At 41.9% G+C, this 13,934-nt stretch overlaps 1 protein-coding gene across 1 annotated transcript in view; it reads left to right on the top strand.

The window, feature by feature from the left end:
• Positions 1-1,508: 1,508 nt before the first annotated feature.
• LOC147245546 (E3 ubiquitin-protein ligase SMURF2) overlaps positions 1,509-13,934 on the top strand; it is a 72,799-nt gene continuing 60,373 nt past the window's right edge. The window contains exons 1-2 of the mRNA XM_086185826.1: positions 1,509-1,670; positions 1,928-2,028. Coding sequence (XP_086041952.1) covers positions 1,977-2,028 — 52 coding nt within the window. The 5' untranslated portion in view covers positions 1,509-1,670; positions 1,928-1,976. The remainder of the gene's footprint in view (positions 1,671-1,927; positions 2,029-13,934) is intronic.

The raw sequence follows: 13,934 nt of genomic DNA, 5'->3' as shown, positions 1-13,934 counted from the left end.
ATTTTGTCAGTCAATAGATGGAAGGGTTTTAATTCTGTTTTTGATTTTTTTTTTTTGTAAGAATTTTTTTTTTGGAGGCATCTTGGGTCTCTTGGTGAATGTCAACATGCAGCACACAAGGGGGGGAGGGGGTCAGAGGGACTACTTTAATAACACAAGTATTATCTCAAGAGGTTTCCCAATATGTGACTTTCAGGTCAAATTGCTATTGAGTCCACACTCATGCTGTCTGGATTTTTAGTTACACAAAATATAACCAGTGCTGTGGGGTCCTCTGAAAAGATCACCAGGGTCAGTCTGTTTGGTCTCAAACTAGTTTAGTCACAAATGACAAACCATGTGCTAGACCGGATTTAAAATGACCAAAAAAAAAAGATGTCCCCTGGATATGAGATTCATGCGCAGGGAGTCACCAGGAAAGGGAACGAATAGACTGGAATGTTTGCAGGTGCTAACGATGTGAGTTGGTTTATATTCAGATGTTTTTGTTGTAAAGTGTCAGTAGAGTGACGTTGGCCAACCCTTAAGTTTGCGTCAGTATGAGTTCCCTCATCAAAAAGCCAATTGCATCCTTGCACTGGGTTGTGGATTATTGCTGAAAATAAAGTCTGGCAAATAAGTTTGAGACTTAAGACATTTTATTCAACATAATCTTGACAAATGAGCTCTTAAATAATTCTTAAAGCGTAAGTGCAATCAGAAGTACCTGTATGCTATGCATGAACTAGAACACCGATAGCTTGTGTTGTCTCGTTTTTGCCACTTCTTAGCAACGTTGTTTTTTTGGGGGGATTCTGATTCATTTTATGTTGTAGAACGAAGTGTTAGAATATGTTCAAGTAAATAAAAAAAATACATAGTACAATTACAGGTTTAAGGACACTTGTATTACTTCGGACAAGCAGTATGGGGGCGTTTTATCATTGGTTTACTGTATTTTCTTACATTTGAAAATGTTCACATAAAGAAACATAAGTCAGTACTTTTTAATTCTAACTAATATGCTCACATTCAGTGCCAGAGATTGCAACACCTTTTTTCTGTGACACTCTGGCAGGGTTTTGTGAATTTAAAAAACTTCACCCAATCTTCCCTCGGCATGGGGGTGAGTCTAAAAGAATGACTGAATTTTAATTTTAGGGTGAACTATCCTTTTAGTCAGAGACCTCGTTTCAGGCATTTTACTGAAAGCGCATTCAAAAGCCCAATGGACTCTGACACGAAGGAACCAGACCGTCGTCACTTGATTGGATTTGTTTTTTTTTATTTTTTATTACCGCATTACTTTGTTTCGACCGGTGTTACTACATGTACTTCAACTGCATTGGTCAGTGTTGCATATGCACGTTAAAAAAAAACAAAACAAAACAACAAAAAAACAACAGTTCCATCAAAAAGTTTACATCAAGGGAGTCTAGAATACTTCATGTCTGAACACAACCCCGTAAAAGTGCAACTTTAAAGAGACGTCGGGCTTCGGTGGCCGCGGCTGCTAACAGTTCGATGCCTCATGTAGGAGAAACGTTGGACTGTCTCAAAACGCGCTGTCGTCACTGGTTGTATCCCAGCGGCGGCACAAGCGGGCTCCACACCGGAGAGCTCAACAGTCCAACTCTCGACGAGCTGAGAGGAGGACTCAGTCCGCGGCAGAGGCTCCCTCCTCCGAAGATGTAAAGACTAAACACTACTTTACTGCGCCGCGACTCTACCGTGTCTCGGTTATATCTTCAAGCAAGAAGTACATTTTCATAAATGCACTCTGCAGTAGTGCTACATTCGCGATTTTTTTTCTTATGTTCATGTTTCATTTTTTGCATTTGCGAGCTATCGCAATGGCAGTTCAGTCCACATCCGGGCCACAATGCCTTGACTCCATTATTGTCTAAAACTGACGGAGAGGTTGATAAAACATTGCTATTTTTTACAGTTAACGACACATTTTTAGTACGTGCAGCAAAGGCTGGAACCAAGGGGAGATGTCTAACCAAGGAGTTCGGCGGAATGGCCCTGTGAAGCTGCGATTAACAGGTAGCTACCAATGCTTTTAAATCCCCAAGTAACGCTATACCCCCCCCCCTCCCCACACACACACACACACGCACACACACACACACACACAAGGCATTAAGGCTCTGTGTATTTGCTGGATGTGTTCAGTTCCCATGGGCTATGGAGTTGGCTTACCGCCGGGTTCCCTCTCTCGTCATTTCCACGATTGTGCACAGCTACAATGCAGTTCACTCGTGTATCGTTCTTCAAGTGTTTCATTATGCTGACAACCTGGCTTCGTGTGTCTGCTGAATGTGGAAAAATTCTTGTTCTTGAAAATCGTGTTAACCTTGTGATTGTCGCCAGCACACGCCGCCAGCCATAAGTCGGGTCCCGGACCATCTCAGCTAGCTGTGTGTTATGTTGCCCCTTTAGTTGGAGGCTCTGTGTTAATATGAAGAAATGGAGTTGGTCCATCTCAGCGATAAGTATTTAACACAGTACATGTATGTACCTTTTTTGTGGATTGCCACTCAGCTATCATATGGTTCGGCTGAACAAAATACCACTGTCAGCCAATCTCCCGTAAAGTCGGCTAGCTCGCGTTAGCATAGCCAGATAGCCTGCCACAATAATCAAGCCATTATGCGGGGTGACATGCAGCTCCACAGGTCACACGAGTTTGCAACCGCCTCATAACAGTGAACAGTGTCCTTTAACTGCCGGACAGCTGCCTCCTTTGTGTTGTCAGGTCACAGCAAGTTATATTCCTGGAGCTGCATCCTTCAGATCCAACCACACACGACACAAGTACAGTGCACTTTGTAACCTCCTGTAGTTCAGACTGTATCGTGAGAGCAGACAGTGCTCTTTCTCCAGTTTCACTCTTTTCTTAAACCGTTTGGATCGTGTCTTTTTGAACACAATCAACAAAAAGTTTTACATGTGAGCAAGCTCCTTTGGCTGGGAGAAGGGGCTGACAGCAGCTGCCCCCTTTTCTGATGTACTTCCAAGATCTGACCTGAATCACATTCCCAGGCAGCCTGTTCTACCTCGAAATGCCAAATTAAATATTTAAGCTGGGGCAGTTTCTGATAGGAGAAAGTGGAGACAATAAGGAGGGATCTTAATGAGATGGATTTAATGAGCTGCAGCTTCAGAGATGTTTGTGGTTGTCATAAGTCACCCAGGGTTCACTGCGTTAAAAGAAAGGTCTTGCACACAAAGTAAAACATGTGCTCTCTAGCTTGAAATTAAGCACACCTTGTTGATAAGTTAGAAGCAGTATTTTTTTTTTTGCAATATTCAGATTTTTAGGATGGTTTGAACTAACAAATTTCCTCACTAGTGCTGCACATTGAAAAAAATCCCAGTGTGGGTCTGTGCACAGACATAATTGTGGAAAAAAGTAAAATTATTATTTGAATTGTACTTCACAAATGTCTTTATATTTTATTTACTTGTTTACATTGCAATGATTGAGGTGAGACATACCCATTTCAAGGGGATTTTATGATTTATATTATGGATCTGTTAATGGTTGTGCGTTTTTGTGATAAGGGGATTTTATCTTCACAAAAGCACAGCAATGTATTGATTTTGTCATCGGATGATATTTTCAAACTCATGCAGTCGTGTTAGCTTAGCACAATTTTTCATAATACTGAATGTCTCATTTTAGAATTTTAAATGAGTTTGTGGCTGCAGTCTGAGGTGGACTGTCGTGGTCTCCATATGGAATGCTAAGAATGTGAGTCCGCTATGGAAAATGTGGAGAGCAGGACCTTGTAGAGCGCCTCTCTTCTTGATTCTGAGGGTACACCACACCAGACTCAACGTTTCCTCACTTAAACTAAAAAAAAAAAAAAAAAATTCTTAATCAAATTCTGTATTTGCTGGTGAAACAAGTTTGTAGCTCTTGTGCCGCCAACTGCATGGTCGGGCCATCTAGAACGTTACCTTTCCCTTTCTGTCGAGCTCCAACTTATGGAGAGGAAGTTATATAGGAAGGAAGCTGTCTGGTGGTCAAGCCAAAGTGATCACTTCTAGCAGGGAGGCTTCACTACATTCTGTCATTATGTTTCTTTGTTTAGCGTTACACAGCTGTGTGTACTAGGTTAATTAGATAACTGCGTAGAGAGTCATGTGCCCGTCGTGTGTCATTGCCACATTCTAGCCGCATGTTGTTATCTGTTGCCGCCTTGATTTTTTTTGAGGCAAAGCTGCTGATGAAGTATTTTCCAGACAGGTTGTGAATGATGCCTTGGTACATTTAAACAGGTCCTTAGCTGTTTGTGCTGTAGGCGTCTCTCCTTGCTGACAACCCCCATGTCCATTTGAACCAGATGTTGCAGATGTTTGCCAGTTATTAAACTGTGAAAATGTATGGAAAGCAAGCTGCTAAAACTAACACTTAGGGTGAGAATTGCCCCTTATTGACACACTGGATAGTTTTGTTGTGCGCGCTCCAGCTGATCGCTCCTAAATTACGTGACGCGTAAAAACAGCAAACAGGACAACGCGCATGACCCACCAAGTCGATATCAAGTCATCATCAGTCACAGCTCATTACTTTGTCTGATAATTCTTATACTCTGTCACGGCTCACAAACTGATTGCCATCCCTTTTAAACAACCAGTTGACACTCACCGGAATGCCAAGTCAATGGGATTGAATCTGTGAAGAAATGACTGTCTCCAATCTTTTAATGAAGCCTGTTTTTCACACAGAATTGAGATCAGAATCCTTCAATCAATCAGACAAGCCAATGGATGTCAAAAATGTCCTGCCTTCAGAATAAGAGGACATTTTTTTTCTGCCTGTGCAATAAAGAAACGCATTGATGGTGCTTTTTGCAGTGTTCGTCGTGGCTAGGAGTTAACATGTGACTTTTTTAAGCATATGGTTTCCTCATCTGAATTCTTTGGCGCACTGTTGACTAGTGAAGAGCTTTCTCAGTGGGATTCCCTTGAATTCTCCGTTCACATTCCCACCTCTTCCTCTCTGAGTCACTCCTGTTCTTTCCGATTGTAAGCTTCTTCCCCCCAAGACCAAGTCCAAAGAATATTTCACACCCACCCCTCACTAGCTGAGCTTCCACCATGCTCCCAGTCTCTCCCTCTAGTTAGGTATGTGACCCTCTTTTAACTTACACAAAGTGACGAGGATTGGGTTGAGCTGCAGCAACATTTACCAACAGAATGCCTGAACTATTGAAGAAACAGTCCCAAAATAATTGAAGATGCTTGAAAGTGAAAGATTAATTTCAAATTATGCAGTACAAAGAATGGGGGCTCTCTAACTTTCTGCTTTAAGCGAAAAGGCTTAGGTCCTTCTCTTTTTGGTGTGAGTCCTCACTTTTTGCAGCGCAGCTTGCTCTGTAGACTGTGTTGTCTGCAGTCAGGGGTCCTTGGATGTTGGATAATTGAAGAAATAACCCCCACAGCTGAGCACAGATGGGACTGCAGAGGCACAGGACCTGATGATCAAAAGAGTTTTAATGTGGCCTGAGCTGGCGTTTGGTGTATTCATGTGGTCTGCGTCAGAACCGTTTTTACAGAGTGGCTGTATGGAAGTGATTTGGATTCATCTGGGTGTTCAGACAGGATACATACACAGTGATTAGCTGCATGTGGTGAGCTGCTGACTGTACTGACCCATCAAGTACATGCGTTTTACACAAACATTTCCATATTTTGCTTCAACAAGATGTCACAGAAAAGGAAGACGGGAGCAATGTAATAAAAGAGGGACGGTAATAAGCAGTTGTTGCATTTCATTTGTAAACCCCAGCTGAGCTCCTCCCAAATAATTTTACATTGTTTAAATTATTAATTTACTGGCAGCGTTGGCTTTCCTGTTGGTTCAGCTGCTCTTCATTGGGGACAGAGCCTTTTGCAGTTGCTCTTTCCTCAGAGAGAGAGAGATCCCCAGACCCCCAACACTTGTCCAAACGTCACCCCTGACAGGTGGGGAGCAAAGCAATCCAGAAACCCTTCTTTGAGGTTCCACTGCAATAATAAAATGAAGAATTGCAGTTATACTCAGCAGGACATGAGACATCTTATGTGTTGTTACAATCGCTGGCTGGCTGTTGCAGTGTTCAGACAGCCAGTGTGCAGTCAGTATGTTTAGATTAGTGGGTGGCTTGTGCGGTTTGAATAGTTTGGATCTTTCTGCTAAACATCATTGTCAACACCGCAGAGGACCTGTGTTGTAACATTACCAGTAAACAGTGTTTTCCTGCATGCGTGCAGCATGTTTTAGTTGGAAATGGTCTTCCAACTTCTGACTGTCCAACGAAAGCCTTCTGTTGAACAGGATTTTAATTGTGTGTATTATTTTATTTTTGGGAACTAAATGTACCTGCCAGGGCAGCATGGCTTGGAGGTAGAGTGGCCGTCTAGTAACCGAAGGGTCACTGGTTCAATCCTCACTTCCCCTGGTGACCATGTCGAAGTATCCTTCAGCAAGATGCTGAACCCCTAATTGATTGTGATCCATCCAGGGTGTACCCCACCTCTCGCCCAGTGTCAGCTGGGATAGGCTCCCATGGATGGAAAATAAATGAAAACCAATTAATCTGACTGAAATTGTACTTTTCAGAGTTTCACTAACATACCCACATGATGCTCTTAAAGTCCCACCGCAGTATTTAAACTGGAAGTTGTTGCACCTCCAACAGTTAAGGAGGGGGTCATCATGGTGGGCAAAACTACGACAGAAGCAATGCATTTCTAGAACACCCGGACCCCATTTCAGCTAAAGATTATTTAGTTTTTCCGTTATAGTCTGAATTCAAGTCCTCTATTTGACAAGGATGCTGCTTGCTAATTTGCATCACACAACAAGTATGTGATGCAAAGTGGTGGAACAAGTTAGCATGGTTTGGTTTGGATTGCAGTTTGTGGGATACAGGTTTGGTTAGTTTTGATGTGTATATTATGTAGAGGGAAAAGTTTCCCAGCAAAGTACCAGAAATTTCTGAAACTTTAGTGATGCATAGGTCAGCCCACCGTCTTTTGTGCTGTTGGTCTCAGTTCATTTTTTCAAAAAAATGTAACTACTTTGGGTGGGCAGAAACGTGTGGTTCTCCACAGAAGCAGATTGTACAATGATGCTTCTGGCACATTTAATGTCATTTAATATCTAACATTAATTAAGTTTCCAAATGTGTTACATACATACACTTGCAGTGATCTCGAGCGAACTGTGCAATAAACACTGTTAAATTTGAAATAATAAATAAAACATCCAGTTAATTAAGTCTGTTCCCCCAGCTCTTTCTTGCTAACGCTGGTGCAGAGGAGAATGCTGGTGTTCGTTGTAATTATATTAAAGAGAATAGAACACATCTCCAATAGTATTTAATGATATTGTCTTATTTTGTGAGCATCACCAAGTACCGTTTTAGTGTGTAGAATCACTGCTGTGAATATGAACTGTCAGAGCGCACTAGGCACACCATGGCAGTTGCCACACACTTTTCACCACATGCACATGGATTTTGTAGCCTACATGAACCCAGTGCGTTAATTAAGCCATTAACATCTCTTATAGTCATGACACGCTACATCCATACAGCTGATGGATGCAGTCATGTTATGCATGAAGCAGTCAGTCTGATACCAGGGCTTAATGATGCATGATCCAGTTTTGATCAGCTAGCTCATGTCTTTGAATTAGTTCAGTTGAGATGCTGTACATTGACCATTTAAGGTTGAATGGAAGGATGTCAACGGCGGGATATTCGGAGGATCTTACATGTGCCCATTTCCAGGTAGACTGTGATTTACAAAGGCAAACAGGCCTTGCATACACACAGTTATATAAATCCGATATTTTTGTGTGCATGCAGTTTGTGTTTCATGTGAACACCATCTGTAATCAGCTATCCAGCGCACAGGTTCATAATTGAGACCCCTGCCCTCTGTGGTAGACTATTGGTGTGAGTGTATCATATATATCATGTTTCGTCAGGTTCTGTTGTATGCTGTTAGCCATGATTATTTAGAATAAAGGAAGAATTCAGATCAGTATGGTGTACAACATCCACTTCTTTCATGACCAGCATCCTGTCTTCTTCAGTACTGTCTGAATCAGAGTCTTGTTTTGAAGGAGTGATAATCCTGGTGGGTGGTTCATGGTAAACCCTCTTCAAAGGTCTGCTCTATTAACCTGACTGTTTTAGTTAATGGGTCAGAATTGGATTAGCACTGATTGTGAGGGGGGAGCTTCAGTGAGAGCTAAAGAGGGTCTTGTCCCCAGGCTGTATTCCTATCATTTTTGCCTTGCTGTTCCTCATGCTTGCCCTCCCGCCTTCCTAGCCACCTTAATTTCTTACTTGCTCTCTTACTTGTTACCTTGCTCTCCCTTTGAAGTTGGAAACACCAATCAGTGGTGTTTTTATTGTTGTGGTTATCAGTGGCAGCTGTATGCATATTCCGTTTCAATTTAAAACTAGGTTTGACTTAAGATGCTCTGTGTTTTCTTCAGACTATCTTTACTGAACACTGCATTCAGCAACAGACATATTTCAACACAGTCAGTGTTTGTGAATAGCTGATGTTAGTTATTGCTATACCTGTCTCTGGTTTGGTGGAAGTTTTTCAGGCTGTGTTATCTTTCAAAATGTTAGAAAATGTAGACATGATAGCATTGTTGGAACTAGATTAAGGTGCAAAAAAAGCATGACCTGAACAATTTCAGGCCTCTGATTTGATGTGACAATTATTTTTTGGACAGTGTATTTAAACTGAATTGCTTTTGTGTTGCCAATGTTTTACACAGCTGTTTTCTATCCATCGATGGTTAATTAATGCTGCCGCTGCACAACTGATCTAAATATAGATCTGCATATTCTTTGGTGTTTCTGCTTTTCTGACTGCTTGAAAATCTCCCTGGGGAAAGTGACATTGTGACTTCTTTGATGAACGGATCAAGACCCGCTGGTGTTATGATTCTCAGCTACTTATTGTCACAGCTTCAGTCACATATCAAAAGCAGAGAAGAGCCTGGCTTTGAACACTTCTCCAGCCCCCTCAACAACAAAATAGTGTAGTTTCTGACAGGAATGGAACAGCTCTTTGCGCAGTGATTTTTGTGGAAATTCATACTTCATAGGGGTATTCCAGAAAGCTTGTTGAGTTTCTTAACCCTGGAAATAACCTGGGAAATTCTGAGGTTTAATTTCCAGAAAGAGGTAACTTGGACTCTGTGTCAGTTACCATGGTAACTGAGTCTGCCCATAACCTGTACAGGTTTTCTTGAACAAAGTGGGTTTCTCTCCCCTCCCTCCTCCAGAGCCAGACATGCAAATTCATTTCCTCATTTAGGGTGGATCAAAGCTCACATCGATGCACTTTAATCAGCAGAGTTTTACTGCCTGAATCAAATCCTGATTGGATATTAGTGTGCTAATTAAGGACTAAGATCTAAAGTTCAGGTAGCCAGATTGAAGTTTGGTGGATTTAATCTGATTAGAAAATAGTTGATGAACAATATTGTATACCACTTTGTTTTATTATTCTGCGTCCTATTTCCATACACGTATTGGATATCTCTTTGTCCACTGGATTTAAAGATGTATCAAGCGTGGTTGCATGGTTTCAGCGCGATTTCATTGGCGTCCCTTGATCTGCTGCCTGCCCCCTGAATACAATGTGAAAAAGTCCAGTCTCTGGAGACAACACAGGGCTCACAAACGGCAAACAAACGCTGAGTACACGTGATGTGCACGTAAACATAACAAACCACGTTCCAGCCAATCACCGACAAGATAGTTGGGGATGGGGGGTTGGGGGGGGGGGGTGTTAGTGCGTGTGCATACATTGGGGAATAAGTAGAGCTAGTTCGCTGGTTGGCGTCTAACAACTCTTTGTTACACTTTGGGAAATGGCCGAGGCATGACCCAAAAAAAAGGGGCTCAGATGAATATTTGGCGTGAAGAAGAGAGCTTGTGAAGGAACGAACAAAGACCCGCATCTACAACGAGGAATCGTTTCAAAGGTGGCAAGAACCGGCCGACGGAAGGGCTTCCTATCTGATGCACAGTTCGCTAAGTTTTTACTTGACAGGTAGGTAAAAGTGAAGATTGGTTGTTGTATATGCATGTGCTGCTCACTTGAACCCTCATGCCAATAAAAAGTCATTAATTTCCAAATCCATCCCGTGAGCTCTATATGTCGATAGATAGATAGAGAGATATCTAGATATATCTAGATATCAGCTGTGACACATAACCTAATATCATAAAGATTTTAGAATATATATTTACTCACCAAACAGCTGGAGTGTGCTTCTCATCTTAGCTATTCATGTTGATGCGCATTCCTGATATTAACAGAAACATTGGGGGGGGGGGGGCGCGAGCTTACTTAATGTTTGTTTGGTATTGACAGTGAACATCAATGGAAGTGACGTCAGGCAGCAACGCCTATGGCGCGTTTCCACTGGCTCACTTCGGCTGGGGTTGGGTGGGGTCGGCTTGGTACAGGTGCGTTTCCACTACCACTGGGTACCACGTCAGCGTGGGTGGACTCACCGGCCGAGAGTTCCCCAGCATAATTTGTGTGCGACACAACAACAATGGACGACATGGAGGCGGCGTTATGCCTGTTGCTCTGTCTGTGGTTTTGCTTAAACTAAAAGTAAAGAAGGACGGGCAGGCAAGGCTTCAAGCGGCGAAACAGAACAACCAAGAAAAGTATAAAAGACTTTACCAAGTAAAGACCAGTATTCCGCCGAGGCCAAGATGGTACAAAGTAGACGACAAAAGCGGGTAAGTTACCCAATCAGTGCCCACTATGTGTTCACGTCACATTTTGGGCCCCACTCGGCATGCTTGGTACCCCAGCAGAGCGATGGTAATGGTTAGTACCGTGTTGGGGCCAGTGGAAACGTAGCCAAACCAACCCAGCCCCACCTGACCTGAACCGAAGTGAGCCAGTGGAAACGTGCCCTTAGTGCACCTTTTAATTAGACCTCCTACCATTCATTTTCTTGTTGCCGTGGTGAATCATGGTATAAGAGCTTCATCCATGGCTTTTTCCTTCACCATGCACAAGCTTACACATACCAATATTTGACTGAACTAACTCAGATCTGTTCTTTTGGAATATGCAACTTGTGGTTCATCCCCACAATCATCACTTCATCCCAATTTCAGGGTTTTTTACCTGGCTGTGTTTCTAGATACCTCCTCGTGGTGAAATACAATACATCTGCTTTAGTGAAACCTCACTTTTACACATTCATTAACTCAGGGGTTTCATAAACATTACATTTTCTGTTTTCACAGCACCTTTAACCAAATGAAAAGAAGCTATGCCTCAAGTCTTCTATCTTTTTTTTTTTGGTGTCATTAATGTTCATGCCAGCCTCGCTGTACTCTATTGTGTCAGACTGAGGGCTGGGCTGTGTTTGAATAATGAGTACAAAAAGTAGGAAAGTGAGATTTCAACCTGCTTTGTCAGCAGTTCTTGTTTTACCTGACTGCAAATTCTTGGCAAATTAATGACACATTGTTTTGAATGAGCAAAAACAAAAGCTGTCTTTATGTAATCTAATTGTTTTATATGTGATTGCCATGATAAATTCAAAATAATTGTAAAGTGAAACTGCAGCAGACTCTCCTCTCTACAAATGATGCCTGCAGGCAGTGATTTCAGCAGGAGGGGTGAAAAAAACGCTTAACAGTACTCATCCTGATAGCTGGTTCGAGAGAGCGCTGTTATTTGTATATTCACCCAAAGTTTTAAGTTTCGACTTGAATTCCTTTTTTTAATTTTCCAGCCAGTGTAATTGGCACTGGACTTTTACAATTTGCAAATTTTGAAAATTCACTTGACACTCATAAACAAGTCATGAAAGAGACGTAGTGGGAAAAAAAGAGGAAAGAATGTGGAAGACGTACCAGCACCCTTTGCAACATTGCATCTGTCCTTCACTTCTATACCACATAACTTTTGAGATTTGTTCATGCAAACAGTTTCAGATTCAGTGAACTTTATGTTACAGACACCTTCTCGGTCTCAATTTGTGCCTGCAACCAGTAAATGATTTGTTCTCTAAATATTATCAGTGTTGTTGTGGGCTATACTACATCCCTAAATTACATGATTTATATTGTTACTGAATAAAACACCATGAAATATTATGATTATAGTTTAAATCTAAAATACTTGCCACGAGCAGAATTTAAAAATATTTTGGTATTATGATGTAAATTGTGCTTTCTTCATCTGTAAGGATATTTTACTAGCGTGTGTATAAAAACTCCTGCCCCAAACCTCTGGCTGCATGACTTTATCCCTTCTTGAGAAATCTAGGGAAACCCTGTGGTCCTCCATCCCAGTATTTGCAAGGCCACCCTTGTATCTTATCATGATACCATGTTTCATGGCTCTCTGCAGTGTTATGGTTGTGAAGAAGTCTATTAGAAACATTTACCCTGTTACATTCCACTTCTAATACGTGATTGAAACAATGGCATTAGCTTGCTTCCTCCTCATTTTGTTTGAGGAGATGGTTGTGATTATTATCATTGTCATCGTTCAGCAGTGAACCAAGGTGAGATCTCTCAGCAGGTTTGCACGAGGTCTGCTAAATATCCTCATAGAAGGGTTGTTTCCCACCCATACAAACAGAGGTGGCAGGATGGCCAAACTGTTCCTATCCAGCTGTCTGATCGAGGAGGGTAACCTGAGATAAATTCTTCAATGTGCCAGCGCTGCTTAAAACCTGGATGGACACGGGTTGATGCGATTAACTCTGACTAACATCAAGCAGATGGGGGTCTCTCAAGTCTCCAGTGTTACTGGCTGTAGGGTGGGGTGGAGGGGTTTGGTGCAAAAGCCGCAAAGACGCCAACAGCTGACTGGAGACGTCTGTCCGTGCCTGGGCCTGACGTTTGAGCTCCCTCAGTACTCTGAGGAGACAGGATCAGAAGAGACATGTTTATATTCACACCAGATCACATTTCGAATGGCATCTCTCCTGAAGTTTAAAAAAATACGCTGCTGGATTCCTGGGTAATAAGGAAATGTCTGACTGCATATGCACAGAGTTGCAAAAATTTGGAGATTTTTTTTCACATAACAATTTTGCTGTACATGTTTTAAAATTTAACAAGCTCAACAGCCCATTGTTGGTCTCTACTCTTGAGATTGTCCCGATGTGTAGGGACACATTAACTTCTCAGGAAATGAATTATGAACTAACCTCAAGTCAAAGACTGGGAGTGCCCAATGCCTGATGATTTACATGTTTCAGCTCTGGACCAGATACTACAGAACCATCCATCCATTTCTACTGCTTACCCGTTAAGGGTCACAGCGGGGCTGGAGCCTATCCCAGCAGCCTTTGGGCGGGAGGTGGCATTCACCCTGGACAGGTCACCAGTCCATCGCAGGGCCAACATATAGACAAACAACCATTCCCACTCACAGCCACGCCTACTGTCAATTTAGAGTTTCTACAGAACCTGTAGTCAGTAATGTTGAGAATGTAATATTTACTCATAAAGCTTGTTCAACAAAAGCAGTTGATGTGCTATTTTCTGCTCTAAATTCAAGGCTACGAGAGTGTTACTTCCTGCATATCAACTTAGAATTTACTTACACCTCGTTTTTCCACAGCTGAATGAAATCATTGTCTGGGATAGAATCAGACACTCAGGCTTGTGATGGTCACATGTAGCATTCTTCCCAAATCAGCACATTTTATTCTCCTTCATTAGCAGTGAAACTCACTCAGTCAAGCCATTTTTTTTTTTTTTAACGACTGAAGGCTTTTATAGGCCATTAACACAGCTTTAATAACGCTTGTCTACCTACATTGTAAAAAATAACCTCAGCCAGAATATGCTTTTATTTGACCAATGCATGCTCTTCGATGATTTCATCGATGTTTGTCTAAATTTAGTGTGCACATGATGACATGTTTT

Source organism: Aulostomus chinensis, chromosome 18, assembly GCF_037954235.1.
Source record: "Aulostomus chinensis isolate RoL2024-O1b breed Wild chromosome 18, RoL_Achi_v1.0, whole genome shotgun sequence".
NCBI lineage: Eukaryota > Metazoa > Chordata > Actinopteri > Syngnathiformes > Aulostomidae > Aulostomus > Aulostomus chinensis.
Note: the sequence above shows the minus strand (reverse complement) of the source record. Positions and strands in the feature narration are given on the sequence as shown.